Source organism: Equus przewalskii, chromosome 11 (assembly GCF_037783145.1).
Source record: "Equus przewalskii isolate Varuska chromosome 11, EquPr2, whole genome shotgun sequence".
NCBI lineage: Eukaryota > Metazoa > Chordata > Mammalia > Perissodactyla > Equidae > Equus > Equus przewalskii.
In genome coordinates, this window is record NC_091841.1 from 27,118,021 (window position 1) to 27,137,815 (window position 19,795).

The following is a 19,795-nucleotide window of genomic DNA, read 5'->3' on the forward strand; positions in this document are numbered from 1 at the left end:
TAATTAAAAGTCAAAGATGGACACAATAATAATACAAATAATTGAGATGAATTCAAATGAAACATGAGCAATTCAAATTTGATGTGGAGGTGAGAGGAACCTAAGGAAATGGTGATCATGGTAAAGTGATTAAAATAGTGGGGCCCAGCAATTATTTTGAATATGATTTTGGGGCTAGTTAGAGGGAAGATCAGTGAGGACCGGCTTGGTCCAGACATACAGGGCCCTGTGAGAGGCCTGTCCCGTTAGACTGTAAAGTTGGCTACATGGGAGAGGAGGGTAGAGATGTAGCGAAGGAAATAACTTTAAAACCCAACAAACATAATCACTATTATGAGATTTGGCTTCTTACTTTTTTTCTCCACTTCTTTATTTTCTGATCTCTTCTCTTGCTTTTGTCACTCTGGAGCTCCACATTCTTCTTCAGGATCCTCGCTCCAGCCTGCATCTTCTTCCAGAACTTTCATTATCTATCCTTTCTCTTGCTGTAATTTTCCATTTTGCTCATTCTGCCTTCTCTCACAACTCATAAACCCAATCATGTGTTAAATTAAATCCTTCTAACCCATCTCAAATCCATTTCTCAAACATTCCCCTACAAGCTCCTTGGTAATAGCTCTTCTCCAAGAAACGAATATCCACTTTTCCTCTACCTATCAACACATTATCAAACGTTTTCCTTCTCTCAAAATGTTCTCATGTCCCTCATTCTCACTCTTCTTCACTTCCTTTGTCCTGATCTCCGCCTCCATCCCCAGCAGCATTTCATTCCCACTCTCTCCTCTCTTAGGCTCAGGCACTCTCCTTTCCTCTTTCACATTTACCCCTTCAGAGTCAACAACGTTCTGCTTGGTCCTAATTTCTCCTGGTTGACTTGCAGGACTTCCCCTATCTGCTGCTCTTTCCTTCTTTAGCTTCAATCCTTCATCTGCCTCCATCACTGGGTTCTTCATCTATAACCTCTTTCTCCTCCATAGAAACAGATTCATCAGTAATGGCATTCGCCCCACTCAAGACATCTTCTTCACCTGCTACCCCTTTCTCAGTCCCTTCCAGCTCTTCATCACTCCCTTCCACTCTTTCAAAAGGAATTTCCATCTCAGCATCAGTAACTTCTAACAATCTTTCACCACCAGTAACTTCTACCATTCTTTCAACATTCTCTTCATTTATGCTCTCCATTCTTGAACCCTCCAACTTCTCTCCACTAGTCTCCAGCTCCTCTCCACTGGTGCCCAGCTTCTCCCCACTGGATCCCACTTTCTCTGCACTTGACTGCAGTTTATCTCCAGTGGATCTCAAATCCTCTCCACTGGTCCCCAGCTTCTCTCTACTTGACCCCAGCTTCTCTCTACTTGACCTCAGCTTCTCTTTACTCGACCTCAGCTTCTCTGCACTCAACCTCAGTTTCTCTTCACTCAGCTTCTCTGCACTGGACCTCAGCTTCTCTCCACTTGCCCTCAGTTTCTCTCCACTCAGCTTCTCTGCACTCGACCTCAGTTTCTCTCCACTCGACCTCCGCTCCTCCTCATTCTGCCCTGGTTTATATCCTCTGGCTCTCAAGTCCTCTCCACTGGTCCCTACCCCAGTAAACTTCAAACTCTCTTTCAACCCAGACCCCCTCCCAGCCTCTGCTGTAGTCTCTGCCCTCTCTGATTCAGCCCCTATTTGGCGTCTGACTTGCTGCTTTCCCCACACCTCCTTTGGGCTGTCTTTCCCCAAACCTTCTGAAGCCTGTAATGCATTTGCTACACTGTGCAGCAGCTTCACATCCATCCTTTCCCGACTCCGGCCTGACTTCCCTTTCAACACCGTCTTTTCCACATCTTCCAGTCTCCAGGACTCAGACTCAAGCTTCTGGTCCCACATCCTAGGCTTTTGCGTGTTTCTACCCAGGAGCTCCATTTTCTTCCCGATCACAATGAGCCCGTTCCAGGGCACCCATAGTTTTTCTCGCAGCAGCTGTGTCCCTCTGCTTGCCGGCTCCAGTTGCGGCCACCCGCGGACCCCGGCCTGGCCTTGGGCGCCCTGGCCGCGGGCTTTGTGGCGCCCCCTTGCCCCCCTGCGCCGGTGACCCCGCCGCTCCCTCATGCCGCAGAGCGGAAGTCCAAACGGAACCCCTTTCTCCACAGATATTACCCCCTGCCCTCGCCCCTAATCCACCACCCCGACCCCTGCTCCCCATTCCCCCCCAGCCTACTCCCACCCCACCTCACCCCACCCCACCCTCCCACTCTGCCGGCAGCCCCGCCCACCGCTTGGAGGTTCCAAACTGGGCTGGTGCGCACGCGCAGACCTCGCGAGGCCGTTGGAAGGCGCGACCCGGAGCGGCGGTGGGCGGGAGCAGCCAACTTGCTGGCGGAGGCTGACTCGGCGCGAGACCTCTGCGACCCCAGAGCCCCCGACCCCTGCCCCACGCTGTCCGCTGTTCCTGGCCCTTTCGGTTACTCGCTGCCCCTTAAAAGCTGGAGCCTGGGCACAGGACTGACAGGCGTTGCAGCCAATGGCGTCGCGCACGATAAACCTGGTACCCAATCAAAAGGCGCGGCTGCGAGGGAGCCGGGTGGGAACCACGCCCGACTCCAGGTGACTCCTTGGCAGGGAGGGGAAGGTGTCTCCGTCACCTGATAAGATCCCCACCCGGTCTGCTCATCCGGGCGAGTTAACGGGGACGAAGCTGCGGGAGCGCGCGGGCAGTGGCCAGCTGCGGAATCCTTGTGTGCTGCAGCCGAGAAGGAGAGTGATGGAGGAGCATCAAGAGGCTGGGAAGGAGGGGAAGGTAAAGAAAGGATGCAAACGCTCTCCCAACCTCCACCTCACTCCATGATACCCAATGATGCCCAATCGGGCAGTAAAGTGTGTGTTCGCGCACACGCGTGAGCTAGAGAGAGGAGAGACCTGAACGAGGGGGTGGCACCTGCATGGGGACTGGTGAGGATGCCGAAGGAGGTAGGGTTTACATTTTTTGCCCTGACAGATGGAAAGGAACCAGTCACTGTCACTCCTCCGCTCCCCAGGACCGACTCATGCTGGCTTGAAGGGGAAGTAGAAGTGGGAAGGATGTTAGGGATTGACTTCACCTTTCCCAAGGTGGGGGGAATCCTGCTCAGCACTAATGGCTTCACTTGTGTATCTGGGTTCATCTAATCATGAGACAATTCATTCTTCATTCTTTCCTTTTGATTTCATTCAACAAATAGTTATTGAGCATCCTTGCCCCAAGGATGGTTAGGGGCTGGGCACACAGAGGTGCTCACTTTTGGGGGGTTGGAGGCATGTGCATAGTGGCCTTGGCTGAGGATAAGGATGGAGGAGCTGTACTCCAACCTTGAAGTACCACCTCTCTCAAGCAGTTAGCAAGTGGCGCAGGTCAGAGCAGAGATACTAAGGCAGCAGGAAGGAGACAGGGCATTTGGGGGCCTACTGCACCAATGATCCAGACTGCGTTTTCTTGGGGGTGGGGGAGACGGTTGGACAGAGGCAGAGCCTGCCCTAGGGGTGTCAGAGAAACCAAGAAGTGAGGAATGGGGTTCAAGTGGAGTTTGGAGAGGTGAGAGGGGCTGAGAGACACAAAGTAAGAACTTTCAATATTTTTCTATGTTCATATTCATGATTAAATTAGTTAACATATATAAAATGCTTAGGGCAGTGCCTGGCATATAGGAAGAGCAAATATACGTGTTAGCTATTATATTATTGTTGTTGTTATTGTTACTATTACTGTTATCATATGGGATGCTATGTGTTCTGAAGATGTCCTGGGTTATCAAACTGATGGGTGCATCCCCAACCTTTGTAGGTGCCAGACTCTCTGAAAGTCCACTATTAGACCTTGCTCCCTAGAGTAAGCATTGCCTTCTCTAAGAATCCCCCTCAAATATAGAGAAATGAAAAGAATAATAAGTGGGGCTGGCCCTGTGGCGGAGTGGTTAAGTTCACACGCTCCGCTTCGGTGGCCCAGGGTTTCACCAGATCAAATCCTGGGCTCGGACATGGTACCACTCATCAGGCTATGCTGAGGCAGCGTCCCATGTGCCACAGCTGGAAGGACCCACAGCTAAAATATACACAACTAGGTAATGGGAGGCTTTGGGGAGAAAAAGGAAAAATAAAATCTTTAGAAAAATAATAATAATAAGTGAATATGTAAGTAAAAATATAATAGAGGAGAAAATGAAATAATATAAAATACTTGACTAATCTAAAAGAAGGCAAGAAAGAAAGAATAAAGGAACAAGAAACAGATGGGTCAAAGAGAAAACAAAAATCAAGATGGCAGGTTTATAGCCTACGATATCAGTGATTACAATATTATGAATGGACAAAAGACTCCAATTAAAAAACAAACATTTCCGGATTGGACTTTCAAAAGACAACTATTCTGTTAAAAGAGACATGCTTTAAATATAATGACACAGAAAGATTGGGGAAAAAAGGATGGAAAAATATACATCATGAACACACCAAACAAAAGAAACCTGGTGTTGCTCTATTAATTTCAGACAAAGTAGACTGTAAGACAAGAAGTATTACTAGAAATAAAGAGGGACGTCCTACAATGATTAAAGAGTCAATTCAACAGGAAGATAAAAGCCCTAAATTTATATGCACCTAATAACACAGTTTCAAAATAAGCAAAGCAAAAGATCACAGAATTAAAAGGAGAAACAGACAAACCCACAATTACAGTTAGAGGTTTAACACAACTCTCTCAATAAGTGTTAGAACAAGCAGACAAAAAAATCAGTAAGGATTTGGAAGATTTAAAATAACACGATTAATCAACTTGATCTAATTGATTTATGTAGAGCTCTATACCCAACAACTGTAGAAAACACATTCTTTTCAAGTGCACATGAAACAGTTACCAAAATATATTATATGTCAGGCTATAAAACAAGTATCAAAAAATTTTAAAATATTGAAGTCTGGGCCCGCCTGGTGGCACAGTGGTTAAGTTTGCATGTTCTGCTTAGGCGGCCCGGGGTTTGTCGGTTTGGATCCCAGGTACGGACCTATGCACTGCTTGTCAAGCCATGCTGTGGCAGGCATCCCACATATAAAGTAGAGGAAGATGGGCACGGATGTTAGCTCAGGGCCAGTCTTCCTCAGCAAAAAAAAGAGGATTGGCAGCAGATGTTAGCCCAGGGCTAATCTTCCTTGGAAAAAAAATTATTTTGGAAATATGACATATCAAAACTCATGAGATGCAGCTAAAGCAGTGTCCAGAGGGAAATTTACACCTCCAAATGCATATTTTAGAAAAGAAGAAAGGCTGAAAAGTTAATGATCTAAATTTCAATCTCAAGAAGCTAAAAAAAGAAGAGCAAATTAAACCCCAAGAAAATAAAGGAAGGAAATAATATAGAACAGAAATCAATAAATACAAGATAAATATACAAATAGAGAAAATCAATAATGCCAAAAATAGTTTTTTGAAAATACTAATAAAATTGATAAACCTCTAGCAAGACTGATAGAGAGAGAGCAGAAGGGAGACTAAGAGGGAGGAAGGGAGGAAATATTCCCAATATCAGGAATGATAAAGGGGCCATCTCTAGAGATGTTTCAGTCATTAAAAAGATAAGAGTATTTAAGAATGAGTATATGCCAACAAATTAGAGAATTTAGATGAAACGGACAAACTCCTTGAAAAATGCAACTTACCAAACCTGAAACAGAAAGAAGTAGAAAATCTGAGTTGTCTATGCCTATTATAGGAACTAAAGCTGTAATTAGAAACTTTTCCAAAAATACCTCTCTAAGCACAGATAACTTCACATGTGAATTCTTTGAAGCATTAAAGGAAAACTAGTATCATTCTTACATAAATTATTCCAACACCAGAAACAGAGGGCAAAATTCCCACTTATTGTAGGAGGACGACATCACCTTGATACAAAACCCTGTCAAGAGGAGATGGATGATGCGATGGTTGCACAAGTGAGTATACGTAATGCCACTTAACTGTACACTTAGAAGTGGTTACGATGGTAAGTTTTATGTTATATATATTTTACCACAAAAAAAACAGTCAAGAACATTACAAGAAAAGGAAAGTGCAGTTTAAAATGTCTTGTGAACCCAGATGCAAAAATCACAAACAAAATATTAAGTTGAATAAGCAATATATAAAAAGATAGTATTTCATGGTGAAGGCCTTCTTACAGGAATGCAAGGTGGTTTAACATTTGAAAATCAATCAAAGAAATTTTGCACATATGCGGAATAACAGGAAAATCCATATGATATCTCAATAAAGGGAGAAAAAAAAGGATGAAAATCAACACTCCTGTCAAACTAGGCATGGAAGGGAACGTCATTAATCTGATAGAGTACCTAAAAAACACCTTCAGGATTAAATGTTGAATGCGTTCCCTCTGAGATCAGGAACAAGTCAAGGATTTCCTTTATATCACCACTTCCGCATTGTACTAGTGGTCCTAGTAAGTGCAATAAGGCAAGAAAAAGAGATAAAAGGTGTAAAGTTTGGAAAGGAATAACTAAAACTGTCATTATTTTAGATTATAGGATTGTATATGTAGGAAATCCGAAGATCTATACACTGTTAAAAGTAGTAAGTAAATTTAGCAAGGTTCCTGGACACAAAGTAAATATATAAAAATCGATTGTGTGTTTCTATATACTAGCAACAAACAATTAGAAGATGAAATTTTTTTTTTATTTTACTTTTATTTATTTTTTTGAGGAAGATTAGCCCTGAGCTAACTACTGCCAATCCTCCTCTTTTTGCTGAGGAAGACTGGCCCTGAGCTAACATCCATGCCCATCTTCCTCTACTCTATATGTAGGACGCCTACCACAGCATGGCTTTTGCCAAGCAGTGCCATGTCTGCACCAGGATCTGAACCGGTGAACCCCGGGCCGCCAAGGAGCAGAACGTGCAAACTTAACTGCTGCACCACCGGGCCGGCCCCAAAGATGAAATTTTTTTAAATATTATTTAAAATAGGAACAAGAACAACAAAAATCATCAAATACCTAGGACTAAATCTAACAAAAGATGTGCAAAATCTCTACAGAGAAAACTACAAAACGTTACTGAAAAGAATTAAAGAAGACCTAAATAATTGGAAAGATATTCCATGTTTATGGGATGGAAGATTCAATATTGTAAAAATATCTATCCTTCCCAAATTGATTTATAGACTCAGTGTAATCTCAATCAAAATCCCAGGACGTTTTTTTGGGTGGAAACAATCTGATTTGAAAATTTATGCAGAAATGCAAAAGGACCTATAATAGCCAAAATGATTTTGAAAAAGAAAAACAAAGTTAATTCCATCTGATTTCAAGGTTACTTATTAATTACAGTAATCAAGACAGGGTGATATTATCAAAGGTATGGCCATATAGATCAGTGGAACAGAATAGAGAGTAAAGAACTGATCACACTTATGGGGTCAATTGATTTTCTACCAAGGTGTGCCCCAAACAAATCAATAGTGAAAAGATAGTCTTTTTTTAACAAATAGTGCTAAAATAACTGGCTATTTATATGGCAAAAAATGAATTATAACCCATGCCATATACTGTATACAAAATGAATTGAAAATGTATAATAGACCTAAATATAAAAGCTAAAACTATTAATTTCTAGAAGAAGAAGAACAAAGATAATATCTTCATGACCCTGAGGTAGGCAAAAGTTTCTCCACGACTACACAAAAATCCTTAACCATAAAAGACAAGACTGATATATTGAGCTTGTAAAATTATAAGCCATTGGGCCCACCCCGTGGCGGAATGCTTAAGTTCCCACGCTCTGCTTCGGTGGCCCAGGGTTTCACCAGTTGGAATCCTGGGTGCGGACATGGCACTGCTCCTCAAGCCATGCTGAGGCGGCATCCAACATGCCACAACTAGAAGGACCCACAACTAAAAATATACAACTATGTACCGGGGGCTTTGGGAGAAAAAGGGAAAATAAAATCTTTAAAAAAAAAAAAAAAGAATCTTAAAAAATAAAAATAAGCCATTAAGAGAGTGAACAGCAACCCATAGAGTAGGAGATATTGGCAACACACATAACCGACAAGGGGCTTGTCTCCAGGGTATATAAAGACTTCCTACAAATCAATAAGAAAAAGATAGTCTGATTTTAAAAAGAGGAGAGCAGAGGAGGAGCAAAAGACTGAAGAGGTGCTTTACAAAAGAAGATATCCAAATGGCCAATAGGTACATCAAATGGTGTTCAACATCATTCCTCACCAGGGAATACGAGTTGAAGCCACAATGTGCTATTACCATACCTCCACCAGTATGGCTAAAATAAAAAGGACTGACAATTCTAAGTATTGACAAGGATGCGGTGCAACTGGAACTTGCATACGATGCTGAGGAGTATAAATTGGTCCAACCATCTTGGAAAACTGTTTGGCAATATCTATGAAAGCATTTTAAACACAAGCCCACCTTATGACCAAGCATTTCTCATGCCCAACAGAACTGAGTACTTAGGTCCCTCAAAAGACATATGCAAAAATATTCATGGCAGGGGCTGGCCCGGTGGCGCAGAGGTTAAGTTCGCATGTTCCGCTTCAGCAGCCCAGGGATTCACCAGTTTGGATCCCAGGTGTGGACATGGCACCACTTGGTAAGCCACGCTGTGACAGGCGTCCCACATATAAAGTAGAGGAAGATGGGCATGGATGTTAGCTCAGGGCCAGTCTTCCTCAGCAAAAAGAGGAGGATTGTCAGCAGATGTTAGCTCAGACCTAATCTTCCTCAAAAAAAAAAAAAAATATATATATATATATATTCATGGCAGCTTTATTCATAATAGCCCCAAACTTGAAATAATCCAAATGACCACCAACAGTGGAATGGATACATAAGCTCTCTCTCTCTCTATATATATATATATTCATGTCATGGACTACTACACAGCGATGAAAAAGGACTGGTGCTGCACTCAGCAACAGAGATGGATCTCACTAAGGAACACAGACACAAAAGAGTATAGAGTGTATAGTTGCATTATATGAAGTTCAAGACCAGGTAAAATTAATCAATGTGATAGAAGTCAGAATAGGGGTCCCCAACATGTGCCAAATGTGTGCCACAACCTGTGAGAGGAGAGAGTGAGGCCTCTGGGTGTGGCAGGTGGGCAGGGGACACTTTAAATACTGGTGAGCAATGCTTGAAGGTAGAGTGGCTTTTAAGCCTCTTCCCTTCTTAGGCACGATAGCAGGGACATAGTGGGTGTTTAGTAAATGCTTGTCAAATAGCTCAATGCAAGAACAGACTGGTAGCCTGGTGCCCCACGGATCTTTTCACTTAGAGAAATACACAGGCTTTACTACAAGCCAGTGCCTCTTGGCACTGAAAGTAGTGAATGGAATGTTCTCAGGAACCCCTTATCCACCTCACTCTAGGCCCTGACAAAAGGGTACCCGAGCTGGGGAAGGGGTGGGCAGGTAGCTGAGAAAGTGCGTGGCGTTTGGAATCCAGAAACTGGGTTCAAATCTGGCCCTGCCACTTCGCAGCTGTGTAATCTCAGATACGTTATTTCGCCTCTCAGGTGGGCTCAGCTTCCACCCCGTAAGATGGGGAGAATTCTGCCTGCTTCAGAGGATGGGAGGGTGGGAAAGTGTTGTGGTAATTGTAAAACCCTGAGCACTGACTTACCAGGATCCTTCTGGGGCCAGCCGGTGACGCCGGGGCAGGGGGGAAGCAATGCTGCTGAGGTGGGCTCTGCAGGAGGACCAGAAGCCTCCGGCGAGGATGGGCCCGGGGGCCATGGTCAATCATGTCAGGGACATCCCCTCCCCCACAGCCCTCCTCCACAGCAGTGGACCTGCACGGGGACAGCTCCTTACAGGTGGAGATCTCTGACGCCGTGAGCGAGCGTGACAAGGTGAAATTCACCGTTCAAACCAAGGTGAGGCTGCAGGGGGCACAGGGCGGTTTGGAGGGCTGCCGCCGCAGGTTTCAAGAGCTTCCCTCAGCCTCTGCTCACCTGGGGGTGGTGGGCAGATGCCAGCGTAGCCTTTGGGCCCTGTTCCCCAACTTGGCTCCTGCCCCCTGCCCCTCTGAGAAAGCAGGCATCTTGTCTCTGATCGCCTTTGCCTAAGGCCCCGTGTCCTAACCATCCCCTGGCCACCATCCTGAGTGACATCATGGACACTGGAGCCCCAACTTGGACCTGACCTGGCATATGGATTGGGGAGGCCTAAAAGTGGGTGCCCGGGAAGCTTGATGGGTGCAGGGTTTGCAGAGGGGAGGAGAGACCTGAGATGGGCTTCCCGCTTCCAGAGCTGCCTCCCTCACTTCGCCCAGACGGAGTTCTCAGTCGTGCGGCAGCACGAGGAGTTCATTTGGCTACATGATGCCTACGTGGAAAATGAGGAGTACGCCGGCCTCATCGTGAGGAGGGGCCGGGCGGGCTGGGGCTGCAAGGGGCAGGCCTGGGTGCTTGGGTGAGGACGGAAGGCCGGGCCAGGCTTCCAGGTGCAGGTGCTGGCCTTCTCAGCAATGAGAGGCTTCTCAGCTCTGTCCTCCTTTGAGCAGATCCCCCCAGCCCCTCCAAGGCCAGACTTTGAAGCTTCGAGAGAAAAGCTGCAGAAGCTGGGTGAGGGGGACAGCTCCATCACGCGGGAAGAGTTTGCCAAAATGAAGCAGGAGCTAGAAGCGTGAGTGCCACCTCCTTTCCTTGTCTATGACAAAGCCCCAGCCTCTCCTGTGAGCCCCAAGATTTCTCTCATTATCCCCTATGGATTTTAGGGACTCTGACCTCTGACCCCAGGGCTGCCACAGGAAAGGGGGCTGGATGATCAGAGCCAAGGAGGGCCCTCGAGCTGCCTGCCATTCTATGCAGGGAGTACCTGGCTATCTTTAAGAAGACAGTTGCGATGCACGAAGTCTTTCTGCAGCGCCTGGCAGCCCACCCCACCCTGCGTCGAGACCACAATTTCTTTGTCTTTTTGGAATATGGCCAGGATGTGAGCTGGACCAGGGCTGGGGTCAACCCCGGGGGTGGGGGCAGGGCTCTAGATGGGCTCAAGCCTCTGTCTCATCAGCTTGTCGAGTGGCATGTGCCTGGGGTAGGCGGTGCACATGCCTACCCAACATCACACCCTCCCCACCTGTGTCTCAGCTGAGTGTCCGAGGAAAGAACCGGAAGGAGCTCCTTGGGGGCTTTCTGAGGAATATCGTGAAGTCTGCAGATGAAGCCCTCATCACTGGCATGTCAGGGCTCAAGGTGAGCCCTGAGGTCCCTCTCTGGATATAACCCAGGGTCTCAAGTTCACAGCAAAGATTGAGGCCCAGGATGGCTGCGGGAGGGAAACCCCTGGGGGGGCCTGGCCTCGAGGGAGATTGTGCCACCCAGGGGCGTTCATGGCTGCCATGCTCCTGGTGACTGGGCATAAGTGGGTCCTGTCTGGCTCCCTTAGGAGGTGGATGACTTCTTTGAGCACGAGAGGACCTTCCTGCTGGAGTACCACACCCGCATCAGGGATGCCTGCCTGCGGGCAGACCGAGTCATGCACTCCCACAAGTGTATGCAGAGTCCCAGGGGCCCTGGATTCCCTGCCCCCTCTCCCCAGCGGTCCTACTCCCCATGGGAGAGAAGAGAGCAGGGACTGCCCTGTGTCTGTCCATGGCCACAAACACCAGGGGTGGGGCTTGACCTGCAAACCAAGGGGCTCTGATGGAGGGCTGTTCCCCAACAGGCCTGGCAGATGACTATATCCCGATCTCGGCTGCACTGAGCAGTCTGGGAACACAGGAAGTCAACCAGCTAAAGACGTGAGGACTCCCACTTGCCCCTCCTGCCATCTATGCCTGTAATACCATATCTGCCCATGAGGGGTCACTGTAGAAGCCTGCTATCAGCTCTAGATGGGAGGTGCAGAAGCTCCTTCTGGGATTTGGGAGAGAGAGACAAGTGGGTGATTTCCCCAAGCTGGGGGCTAATGGGAGGCAGGCTTCAAGCACCCCCCTAAGGCCCCTGCCCTAACTCTTCCTGCTGCCTCCTAGGAGCTTCCTCAAATTGGCAGAGCTCTTTGAACGACTAAGGGTGAGTATTACCTTCTGTGTTGAAAGGCCACCCAATGATCCTTCACAGGGAAGAGTCTTGGGAGAGGGCGTAGCTCCAGGACCATTTTGGAATGTTCAGTGATAATTTGGGCCCAGTGACACCCTGGACTCACCCTCCAGACTAGTTTAAAAGAGGTAGAGTAGAGACAGGGATCCAGCCTTATGTGTGTGTGTGGTGATGTGGGAGTGGGTAGGAACCGGGCTTGGAGAGGCACTTACAAGGATGTGCCACGTGCCTCTGGCAGCTAAACTGTGCTGCCAGCCTCCTGCCCCAGATGCACACTTCCTGAACTCTTCTCCAATAAAGTCAGCGGAGTGTGTCAATCTTCCTAAAACGTCTGTTGAACCACATCTCATCTCTGCTCAAGGCCCCTCTGTGACCCGTCCCTTCCAGAAAGTGTCCAAGACACAAAGCCCAAAATCCTCAGCTTACATTTTAGGCCTTTTGTGATCTGGCTACTGCTGTCCAAGTGCCCCCACTGAACTTAGGGTTCCCTGAACACACACCAGGCTTGCACACCTGAAAACCTTTGTTATTGTCTGACTCCTATTCAACCCCCAAGATCCACATTAGATGCCACCTCCTCTGAAGCCTTCTCTGACCTGCTCCCCTGAAAATCAGGGCTTCACCTACTGTAGTTACCAAGTGACTCTGCTGGGTGAGCAGCAGCCCCCCAGCCCCTAGCTTCCCCTCTGCAAGCTCCCTCCTCAGATCTCCCCACTATTCCTGATTCAGAAGCTGGAAGGCCGCATGGCCTCTGACGAGGACCTGAAGCTGTCGGACATGCTGAGGTACTACATGCGAGACTCGCAGGCAGCCAAGGTGAGAGGTGGCCCCAAGACCTCAAGGCTAGAGGCCAGTGGGACTGGAGCAACTGGCGAGGGCAGGCTGGCGAGGGCTGCTGCTAAGTGATCTTGTGCCCCTGCTGGCCCCAGGACCTGCTGTACCGGCGGCTGCGGGCACTGGCTGACTATGAGAATGCCAACAAGGCGCTGGACAAGGCGCGCACCAGGAACCGGGAGGTGCGGACCGCCGAGAGCCACCAGCAACTGTGCTGCCAGCGCTTTGAACGCCTCTCCGATTCAGCCAAGCAGGGTAAGCCCTACAACCCTGGAGCCCCTGCCACTGGGCTACCTACCCTGCCAAGGCTCCCAAGGCTCCCACTCCTCTCCCCTCTCCTCTCCAGAGCTCATGGACTTCAAGTCCCGCCGTGTCTCCTCTTTCCGCAAGAACCTCATCGAGTTGGCGGAGCTGGAGCTCAAACATGCCAAGGTGAGCCCTCCCGCCTCACTGAGCCCTCTTGCTGCCCCCGACCCCCAGGCCTGCAGATTCTTAGCTACTGTGTGTTGGGGGTAAGGGGAAAGGCAGCTGTGAGCAGCCCCAGCTGAAGTTCAGGGCCGCGTTTCCCCGTCTCGGCCAGAACCCGTCCCTTTTCCCCATCAGTAGTAAGCCCTCAGATGGCAACTGTTATTGCTGAGGACAGGGATGTGGGTGGGGAAGAGACCCGAGTTCTGAGGTACAGGAAGAGCAGCACCCTGTCTCAGGGAGCAGGGGACATCAAGGACTTCTCTCCTCTACAGGCCAGCACACTGCTTCTACGGAACACCCTTGTTGCCCTCAAGGGGGAGCCTTAGAGCAGCCAGAGCCTGCGCTGGGACCTCTAGTGACAAAGTCCCCCAGACCTCCCACCCTAACAAGATGCCTCCTTCCCCACCACAGCAGCCACTGTCCATGCCCCGTGACCCCCCAGGGCAAGCCCAAGCCCAGAGTCCCAGCCCCACCCAAAGGTGCCAGGCCCTGCAAGAGGGAGATAGGGCAGCATGGGCACCATACTTGGCCACATGTACAGAGCACCAATGGGGGAGCCCAGGGGCCCTGACCTCCCTCCCCACGGGGCTGAGGGGCGGCCCTCTGGCCCTGAGTTCATTTGTCCCCAGCCTGTTCACAAATAAAGCACCTGATTTTATAGCGAGTAAGTCTGCTTGTCCTTACTTCCCACAGCTCCAAGGTCCACCAGGCACACCCTGTCAGGGTGCTATGGAGACCAGATCCTGGGGCAACAAAGGAGGCACCCTTGCAGCATCCTTGGCCATTTTCCAGTGCCAGCAGGCTCTCCATGGGAAGGTGCAAGACCCAGAACTTGGAACCCAGGAGCAGTCTTCAAGGCGTGCCACAACCCCCATAAACCCTGGTACAGACCCCACACAAGGCTGATCACAAATCCTCTACACCCATTTCCTAACCAGTAAAATGGAACTACCCTGTCCTGCCTCCCTCTCAGATACTGCCAAGCTCCAAGGAACTAAGGAACCAGCTCTAATTCCAGGCGGCTTTTGTAGTTCAGTTGACTGGGGTGGGGGGTGGGGTTAATAAATCCTGCCTACCCTAGAATGAGACTTCTAGGCAGCTGCTGGGCAGCTGAAAGCCCAAAGTACTAACTGGAGTGTCCAAAGCAGTGCTGGCAAAAGGCTCAGGCCCCAGCCAACACCCTCTTGGTTAAACACAGGGAGGTGGAGGCCAAGACACCTGGGTCTGAAGTCCTGGGCTCCACCTGGTTGGCCCCACCCTGGACTCCAGCCACATGTGCAGAAGGCCAAAGGCTCAACTTAGCTTCTGATTCACGGCAGCCACTGGACCTGGCCCTCATAAATGAGTCAGCCATCCAGGAAAAAAGGCAGAAAAGACCACAGAGAACCTGGAAGGTGGAAAAAGTAGCTCAGGGCGCAATCTGTGACTTGCAACCTCACAGCCCACATTGGGCAGGACTGAGCAGGGAATCAGAGAATGGGCCTCACTGCCGTGCTGCCCACTTGGGTCCAGGCTACAGAAGAAAGCAGTTCAGCCAGGAAGTCCCTTCTGCTCGCAGGCCCCCTGAAGCCAGCAGCAGATGCCCCGGCTCAGCCACCTCCTATACAGCCAGTCTGGGGCCAACTGTGGCACCACCTGTAGAATCTAAGACTGGCAGCTGTCAGAAGGGAGGCTCGACCAGTCCCTGGGGCCAGATGAGGGTGTAGAGCTGGCTGGAGGCAGGGTACAGAAAAGATGCTGCTCATTCTCCCAGCCTACCTCCCCTGCAAGGTCCCCAACCCTGAAACAAACGTCTCATTAGTGAGCCTTTTTATGGTTGTGTGTGTTTTTCTTTTTTTTAATTGAAGGTCCCTTACTGGTCCTGCTTCCATGAGCGGCCACGACCAGGGGAAAAGGGGAGGGGAACCAGGCGGCGCAGGGAGGGGTCATCTCCACAACATTCCATTTATACACAGAACTAAACAGACAAGCACAGAGTCACTATTGCGGTTAGAAGTTGGCAGCATGGGAATGGGGAGGAACAGGTGGGAAACTGGGGTGTCGTTAAAAAAAATACAGGCCCCCCCCAAACTGGGGTGCCCGGGGGGAACTTGGTCTGCTTCAACCCAAGAGGAATCAGAAGATCAAAAGCAGTTTGGGAAGGCCAGAACCGTCAGGAATGGAGGAGGAAGAAGGTCCAGGGGGCGGGGGGGCTGTTTGGCAACTGGGGTGAAGGGATTGCCCTCCCCCTGCTGGGATCCCCCAAGCCCCTCCGGTCTGGCAGGAAGGGGGCAGCCTGCAACCCCTGTGGGCAGGTCTGGGGCTGCCAGATGCTCCAGGCAGGGGGCTGGAGGGGGCTCACAAAGGCTTGCCCTCCAGGGAGATGACGGCGCTGCCCCCCAGCTTCTCTGCCAGAGTGCAACGGTCCTTGACCTCCTCGTAGCAGTTTGCTTGTAATTCATGCTTGATCCCTGTGGGGAAAAAGAGGGGGCATCTGTGAGCAGGAAGCACTGGGGTCGGGGGGGGGGGGGTCTGTGGCTGGGAAGGAGCCAATCAGAACAGATGGAAGGGACAAGGTTACCTTCCAGCAGGCAAGGAAGAAGAGGGAGGGGGCCTCCTCTGCCAGGCCATTCGCCCCACCCTGCAGCCAAGGCCTAAGCAAAAAGACATGTGGCACCACCAATGCTGGCCCTTACCCGTCAGCTTCTTCTTGATGGCGTCCTTGGAGCTGGCGTAGATCATTTTGCTCTTAAGGGGTGCAGACTCAGGGGCCCTGGAGGAAAACACAGGCAGACAACTTGCAGCAAAGCCCCCTCCTCCAAGTCTAGCACGTGCCCTCAGGCAAGAGATGACTTCCAGAAACTCCTGAGCTGGCCTCTAGCATTCAAGTTTCTATCAAGTTCCTCATTGACAAGTGTTTTGTTACAACACCCTCCCCGCCCCCCCCAAACACAGCTCTGGGTAACCAGGAGCCACAGACGTTCCCATCCTGAGAAAGGGGGGGTGGGGCAGAGCTAGGGCAGGTGACAGAAGAAATGCCTGCACAGGAACTCACCAGAAGATAAACACCAGGTCCTCCTTCTTGCTCTCCTTGGTCTCGTAGGTTGCGTCATAGAGGGCGTAGCGGCAGTCCTTATCTGGCAGCATCTTGACAAAGGTGGCGTAGGGGTCGTCTACGGTCTGGCCCACATCACCTACCAGGATCTCCTTGCCCTCCTCGAGGATGATGTTCTTCTTGTCCTCACTCAGGCAGAAGAGCACTGCCTTCTTGCGCTTCTTTACCTCCTCTGGTGTTGACGACTTACGCACCTTCATGTCATTGAACACTTTGATGACGCCATCAGAGACAGCCACACCAGAGGCCTGGGGGACAAGCCACACACAGACACACCTCATAAGGAAAAGGTTTCTGGGACTCTGCCTGATAGTCCCTCCTTTGCTTATCTTAGGAGATCCATCTGGATGCCAACACGCACAGTCCACAGCTCCAAGAGATCATTAATCCCCTTTCCAAGGCAAGAATCACTATTTTCCCAAGCAAACCAAGGTGTCAAAGGACCACCTAGGACATGACCCTAGAGTGGCAGCCACAGAAGAGAGCTCCGGTGATCTAACTCAACACCATTCCTGCCTACCCCGACATTTTACAGGCTAGAAATGGAACACTTGTGAGAAGCAGACCCTTGCCTCACATGTGATCCCAGAATTAAAAGAATCCACAGGGTACCAGACTCATTCCCTTAACTTTTTGGATAAAAATCAATCTTGGAGGCTGGCCCTGTGGCCGAGTGGTTAAGTTCGTGCGCTCTGCTGCAGGCAGGCGGCCCAGTGTTTCGTTGGTTCGAATCCTGGGCGCGGACATGGCACTGCTCATCAAGCCACGCTGAGGCAGCGTCCCACATGCCACAACTAGAAGGACCCACAACGAAGAATATACAACTATGTACTGGGGGGCTTTGGGGAGAAAAAAGGAAAAAAAATAAAATCTTTAAAAAAATAAAATAAAAATCAATCTTAACTTTTTGGATAAAAATACTGACCCAGAACTTTACAGACATTAAATCAAGACCCATACACCCAATCATAGTCATCTCTCCTGGAAAGAGACAACCGGGACCCAACAGTGCTGGATGGGACACCAATATGCTCAACAGTTCTAGCAAGTCCATCACGACCGCTCAATGCAGTTATTACAGAAACTATCCTCTTCTCCGCTGGGGTCTTCCTCAACCAAGGAACCATAACCCCTAATTAAGTCTCGACTAGACAACTCCCTGTCCTCCGGGAAAAGTGAGGGCCCCAAAAGTGGCTGACACACGTTATCAGGCCAAACTCAAGTGCCCACAGTCCTTGAGAGTTCTTTTTTTTTCCTTATTTGAGGAAGATTAGCTCTGAGCTAACTGCTGCCAATCCTCCTCTTTTTGCTGAGGAAGACAGGCCCTGAGCTAACATCCGTGCCCATCTTTCCCTTCTTTATACGTGGGACGCCTCCCACAGCATGGCTTGCGAATTGGTGCCATGTCCGCACCCGGGATCGGAACCGGTGAACGCCGGGCCGCCGAAGCAGAACGTGGGAACTTAACCGCTGCACCACCGGGCGGGTCCCTTGAGAGTTCTTTAAACTTCTACCCTGGGTCGTGTTGGGGGACACCTAGCCAGGAGAGGGAGCGACCATCCACGAAAACAGCGGCCGCGTCCCCCCTCCCGGAACTGCAGAGGAAGCCGGCCACGTGACACCGCCGCTTCCGGAGTGGGCGGGGAAAGGCGATCTGCTAGGCCTGGCCCCCTCGACGAAAGAAACTCGTACCCGGAGGCAGCGGCACCTCCAAGGCCTCAACTCCAAAGAATCGCCTTCCCCGACCGGCTTTTTGGCCCCTCGGCTGCGGGCCGGAGCCTGGGCAAGTTACACAACCTTCGCCTCTCGCAGCCCTCGGGCCCGACACAGAAGGCGGGGTGGTTTCCGGGCGGTGCCCGCCTGGGTCACTTCCCTAAACTCGGCTCCACCCTCAGACCCCATCCGGGAAAGCCGCCGACCCCGCTCGGCCAGGGCTTCGGGCCCAGCGGCCAGACCGGAGCGGTGCGCACGCGCCGGCCGACGGCGCCGTTCCGGCCCGCGCCGGCGGCAGAAGGCGGAGAAGGCAGCTTGCTTCGTGGGGGCCGTGGCCTCGGCGGTGTCCGCTCCGTGCCGCGCGGTGCAAACTCCTAATCCCAGGCGCCTGCGCTCGGACCCCGCCGCCCCCGCCCTTCCCGGGCGCAGACATCTCTGCCACCTGCTCTCGACACAGAGCCGCCTGCCGAGGGAGGGTGACGCGGAGACAGGAACAGCCCTTGGGTGGGGCGCGCGCCAAGACCAATCGCGCGCTTTTCCTTCGCCGCCCCCGGGCCCGGTTTGGATGCCGCGTGCTCCCGTCGAGCGCGCGCCCCCGTGGACCAACCCGCTTCGGCCCCGCCGCGGCGCGCGACACAGGCAGCACCGCGAGGGGCAGGCGCGCGCGCGCCTCGGACCCCTCCCCCACGGCCCGTGACCGCGCGGGCGCACCAGCGAGTGGGGGAGGGGGAAGGGAGTCCAGGGGGCGCGCGAGCGACGTCCGAGCCGGCCCTCACGGCGCCCGCGGGCGCGCACGCGCGTCCTGGCACCGCCCGCCCCTCAGCACGAGACCCTCATCCCGCCCGGGGCGCTGGGGGAGGGGGAGCGACGTCGCTCGCCTGCTCCCTCCCGCGCGTGCAGACGACCGACTCGCAGCCGCCTCCCTTCAGGTGCCGCGACCTGCCGCTCACCATGTTTCCGGAAGCGAAAAGGAGATAGCACGGACAGGCAGAAAAGACGAGAGCGGCTGCAGCTGCTGCCGGAATCCGACTGAACGCGGCCTCTCCCGGCCCCTTCCGTTTAGTATGAGCCGCACAATGAGGGGCGGGGCGGGCTTCCGGCGCTCCCCGCGCGGGCCGACGGGAAATGAAGTCCGAGGGTCCTGCGCCGTCCTCGGGCTCGCTGGGTAATAGAGTCTTTTTAGTTAGCGGTCCTCTGAGCGCCACATTGCGTGCCGGGAAATGTAGTCCGCGTCAGCCGAGAGGGGCGGGGCTATGGCATGAAGAGCGCACCCATTGGTCGAATTCTCCAGGAAACGCTCTGAGCTGAGCAAAGGCCGCCGAGCTGGATAGTGTGACCCGAAAATGAGCCCTGACTTCACGGCTCTTTACCCCATAGCGAAAGAGTTTTCCTAAGATCTATCTTGGCAGTTTCTGGTTCCCTGGGTCTGAAAATGTCGAATGAGTTAATATTTTGTTTTTCTGAATTCAAGCAACTATTCATTGGCCTGGAATCCAGTCCTAGAACAAGGAGAATCGCAAGTATAATGCCCCTTCAATCCAATATTCACCGAGCACCCTCCATGTGCAAAGCCACTCTTGTCTCCTGAGAAAAAGCCATATGCAACGTCAATAAAA

The 19,795-nt window shown here is 51.0% G+C and overlaps 3 protein-coding genes across 15 annotated transcripts in view; 1 reads left to right on the forward strand and 2 right to left on the reverse strand.

The window, feature by feature from the left end:
* The window catches only part of LOC103559340 (uncharacterized), a 38,145-nt gene extending 35,871 nt beyond the window's left edge, over positions 1-2,274 (reverse strand). For all 10 annotated transcript variants that reach the window (XM_070565506.1, XM_070565507.1, XM_070565508.1 and 7 more), the window contains exon 1: positions 353-2,274. In XM_070565506.1, the coding sequence (XP_070421607.1) occupies positions 925-2,091 (1,167 nt within the window). In that variant the 5' untranslated portion in view covers positions 2,092-2,274 and the 3' untranslated portion in view covers positions 353-924. The remainder of the gene's footprint in view (positions 1-352) is intronic.
* Positions 2,250-15,183, forward strand: SNX32 (sorting nexin 32). Of its 3 annotated transcripts, XM_070565503.1 has the most exons (14): positions 2,250-2,779; positions 9,800-9,904; positions 10,279-10,389; positions 10,534-10,655; positions 10,841-10,964; positions 11,120-11,224; positions 11,418-11,523; positions 11,697-11,772; positions 12,004-12,043; positions 12,800-12,886; positions 13,000-13,159; positions 13,251-13,336; positions 14,066-14,255; positions 14,571-15,183. In XM_070565503.1, the coding sequence occupies exons 1-14, from the start codon at positions 2,744-2,746 to the stop codon at positions 14,672-14,674; spliced, it is 1,452 nt and encodes a 483-aa protein (XP_070421604.1). In that variant the 5' UTR covers positions 2,250-2,743; the 3' UTR covers positions 14,675-15,183. The 3 variants fall into 3 exon arrangements, with proteins under 3 accessions (XP_070421604.1, XP_070421605.1, XP_008531203.2); XM_070565504.1 differs by lacking the exon at positions 14,571-15,183 and having other exon boundaries at positions 14,066-14,328; XM_008532981.2 differs by lacking the exons at positions 14,066-14,255; positions 14,571-15,183 and adding an exon at positions 13,645-14,036.
* Positions 15,180-19,263, reverse strand: CFL1 (cofilin 1). Of its 2 annotated transcripts, none has more exons than XM_008532921.2 (4): positions 19,130-19,263; positions 16,407-16,714; positions 16,048-16,124; positions 15,180-15,822 (listed from the first exon to the last, which is right to left on the reverse strand). In XM_008532921.2, exons 1-4 carry the CDS (start codon positions 19,130-19,132, stop codon positions 15,710-15,712), a joined length of 501 nt encoding a protein of 166 aa, XP_008531143.1. In that variant the 5' UTR covers positions 19,133-19,263; the 3' UTR covers positions 15,180-15,709. The 2 variants fall into 2 exon arrangements, with proteins under 2 accessions (XP_008531143.1, XP_070421624.1); XM_070565523.1 differs by lacking the exon at positions 19,130-19,263 and adding an exon at positions 18,622-18,986.
* Positions 19,264-19,795: the final 532 nt, after the last annotated feature.

What these genes read in the sequence shown, in the direction of transcription:
- CFL1 (XM_008532921.2), bottom strand. An exon ending in GACCTGGTGTTTATCTTCTG is followed by an intron (nt 16,125 to 16,406) that starts GTGAGTTCCTGT and finishes GTTTTCCTCCAG; the next exon opens with GGCCCCTGAGTCTGCACCCC. An exon ending in CATCAAGAAGAAGCTGACGG is followed by an intron (nt 15,823 to 16,047) that starts GTAAGGGCCAGC and finishes TTTTCCCCACAG; the next exon opens with GGATCAAGCATGAATTACAA.
- SNX32 (XM_070565503.1), top strand. Translation starts at nt 2,744, where the DNA reads ATGGAGGAGCATCAAGAGGCTGGGAAGGAGGGGAAG. An exon ending in AGTCATGCACTCCCACAAGT is followed by an intron (nt 11,524 to 11,696) that starts GTATGCAGAGTC and finishes GTTCCCCAACAG; the next exon opens with GCCTGGCAGATGACTATATC. An exon ending in CACAACCCCCATAAACCCTG is followed by an intron (nt 14,256 to 14,570) that starts GTACAGACCCCA and finishes GGTTAAACACAG; the next exon opens with GGAGGTGGAGGCCAAGACAC.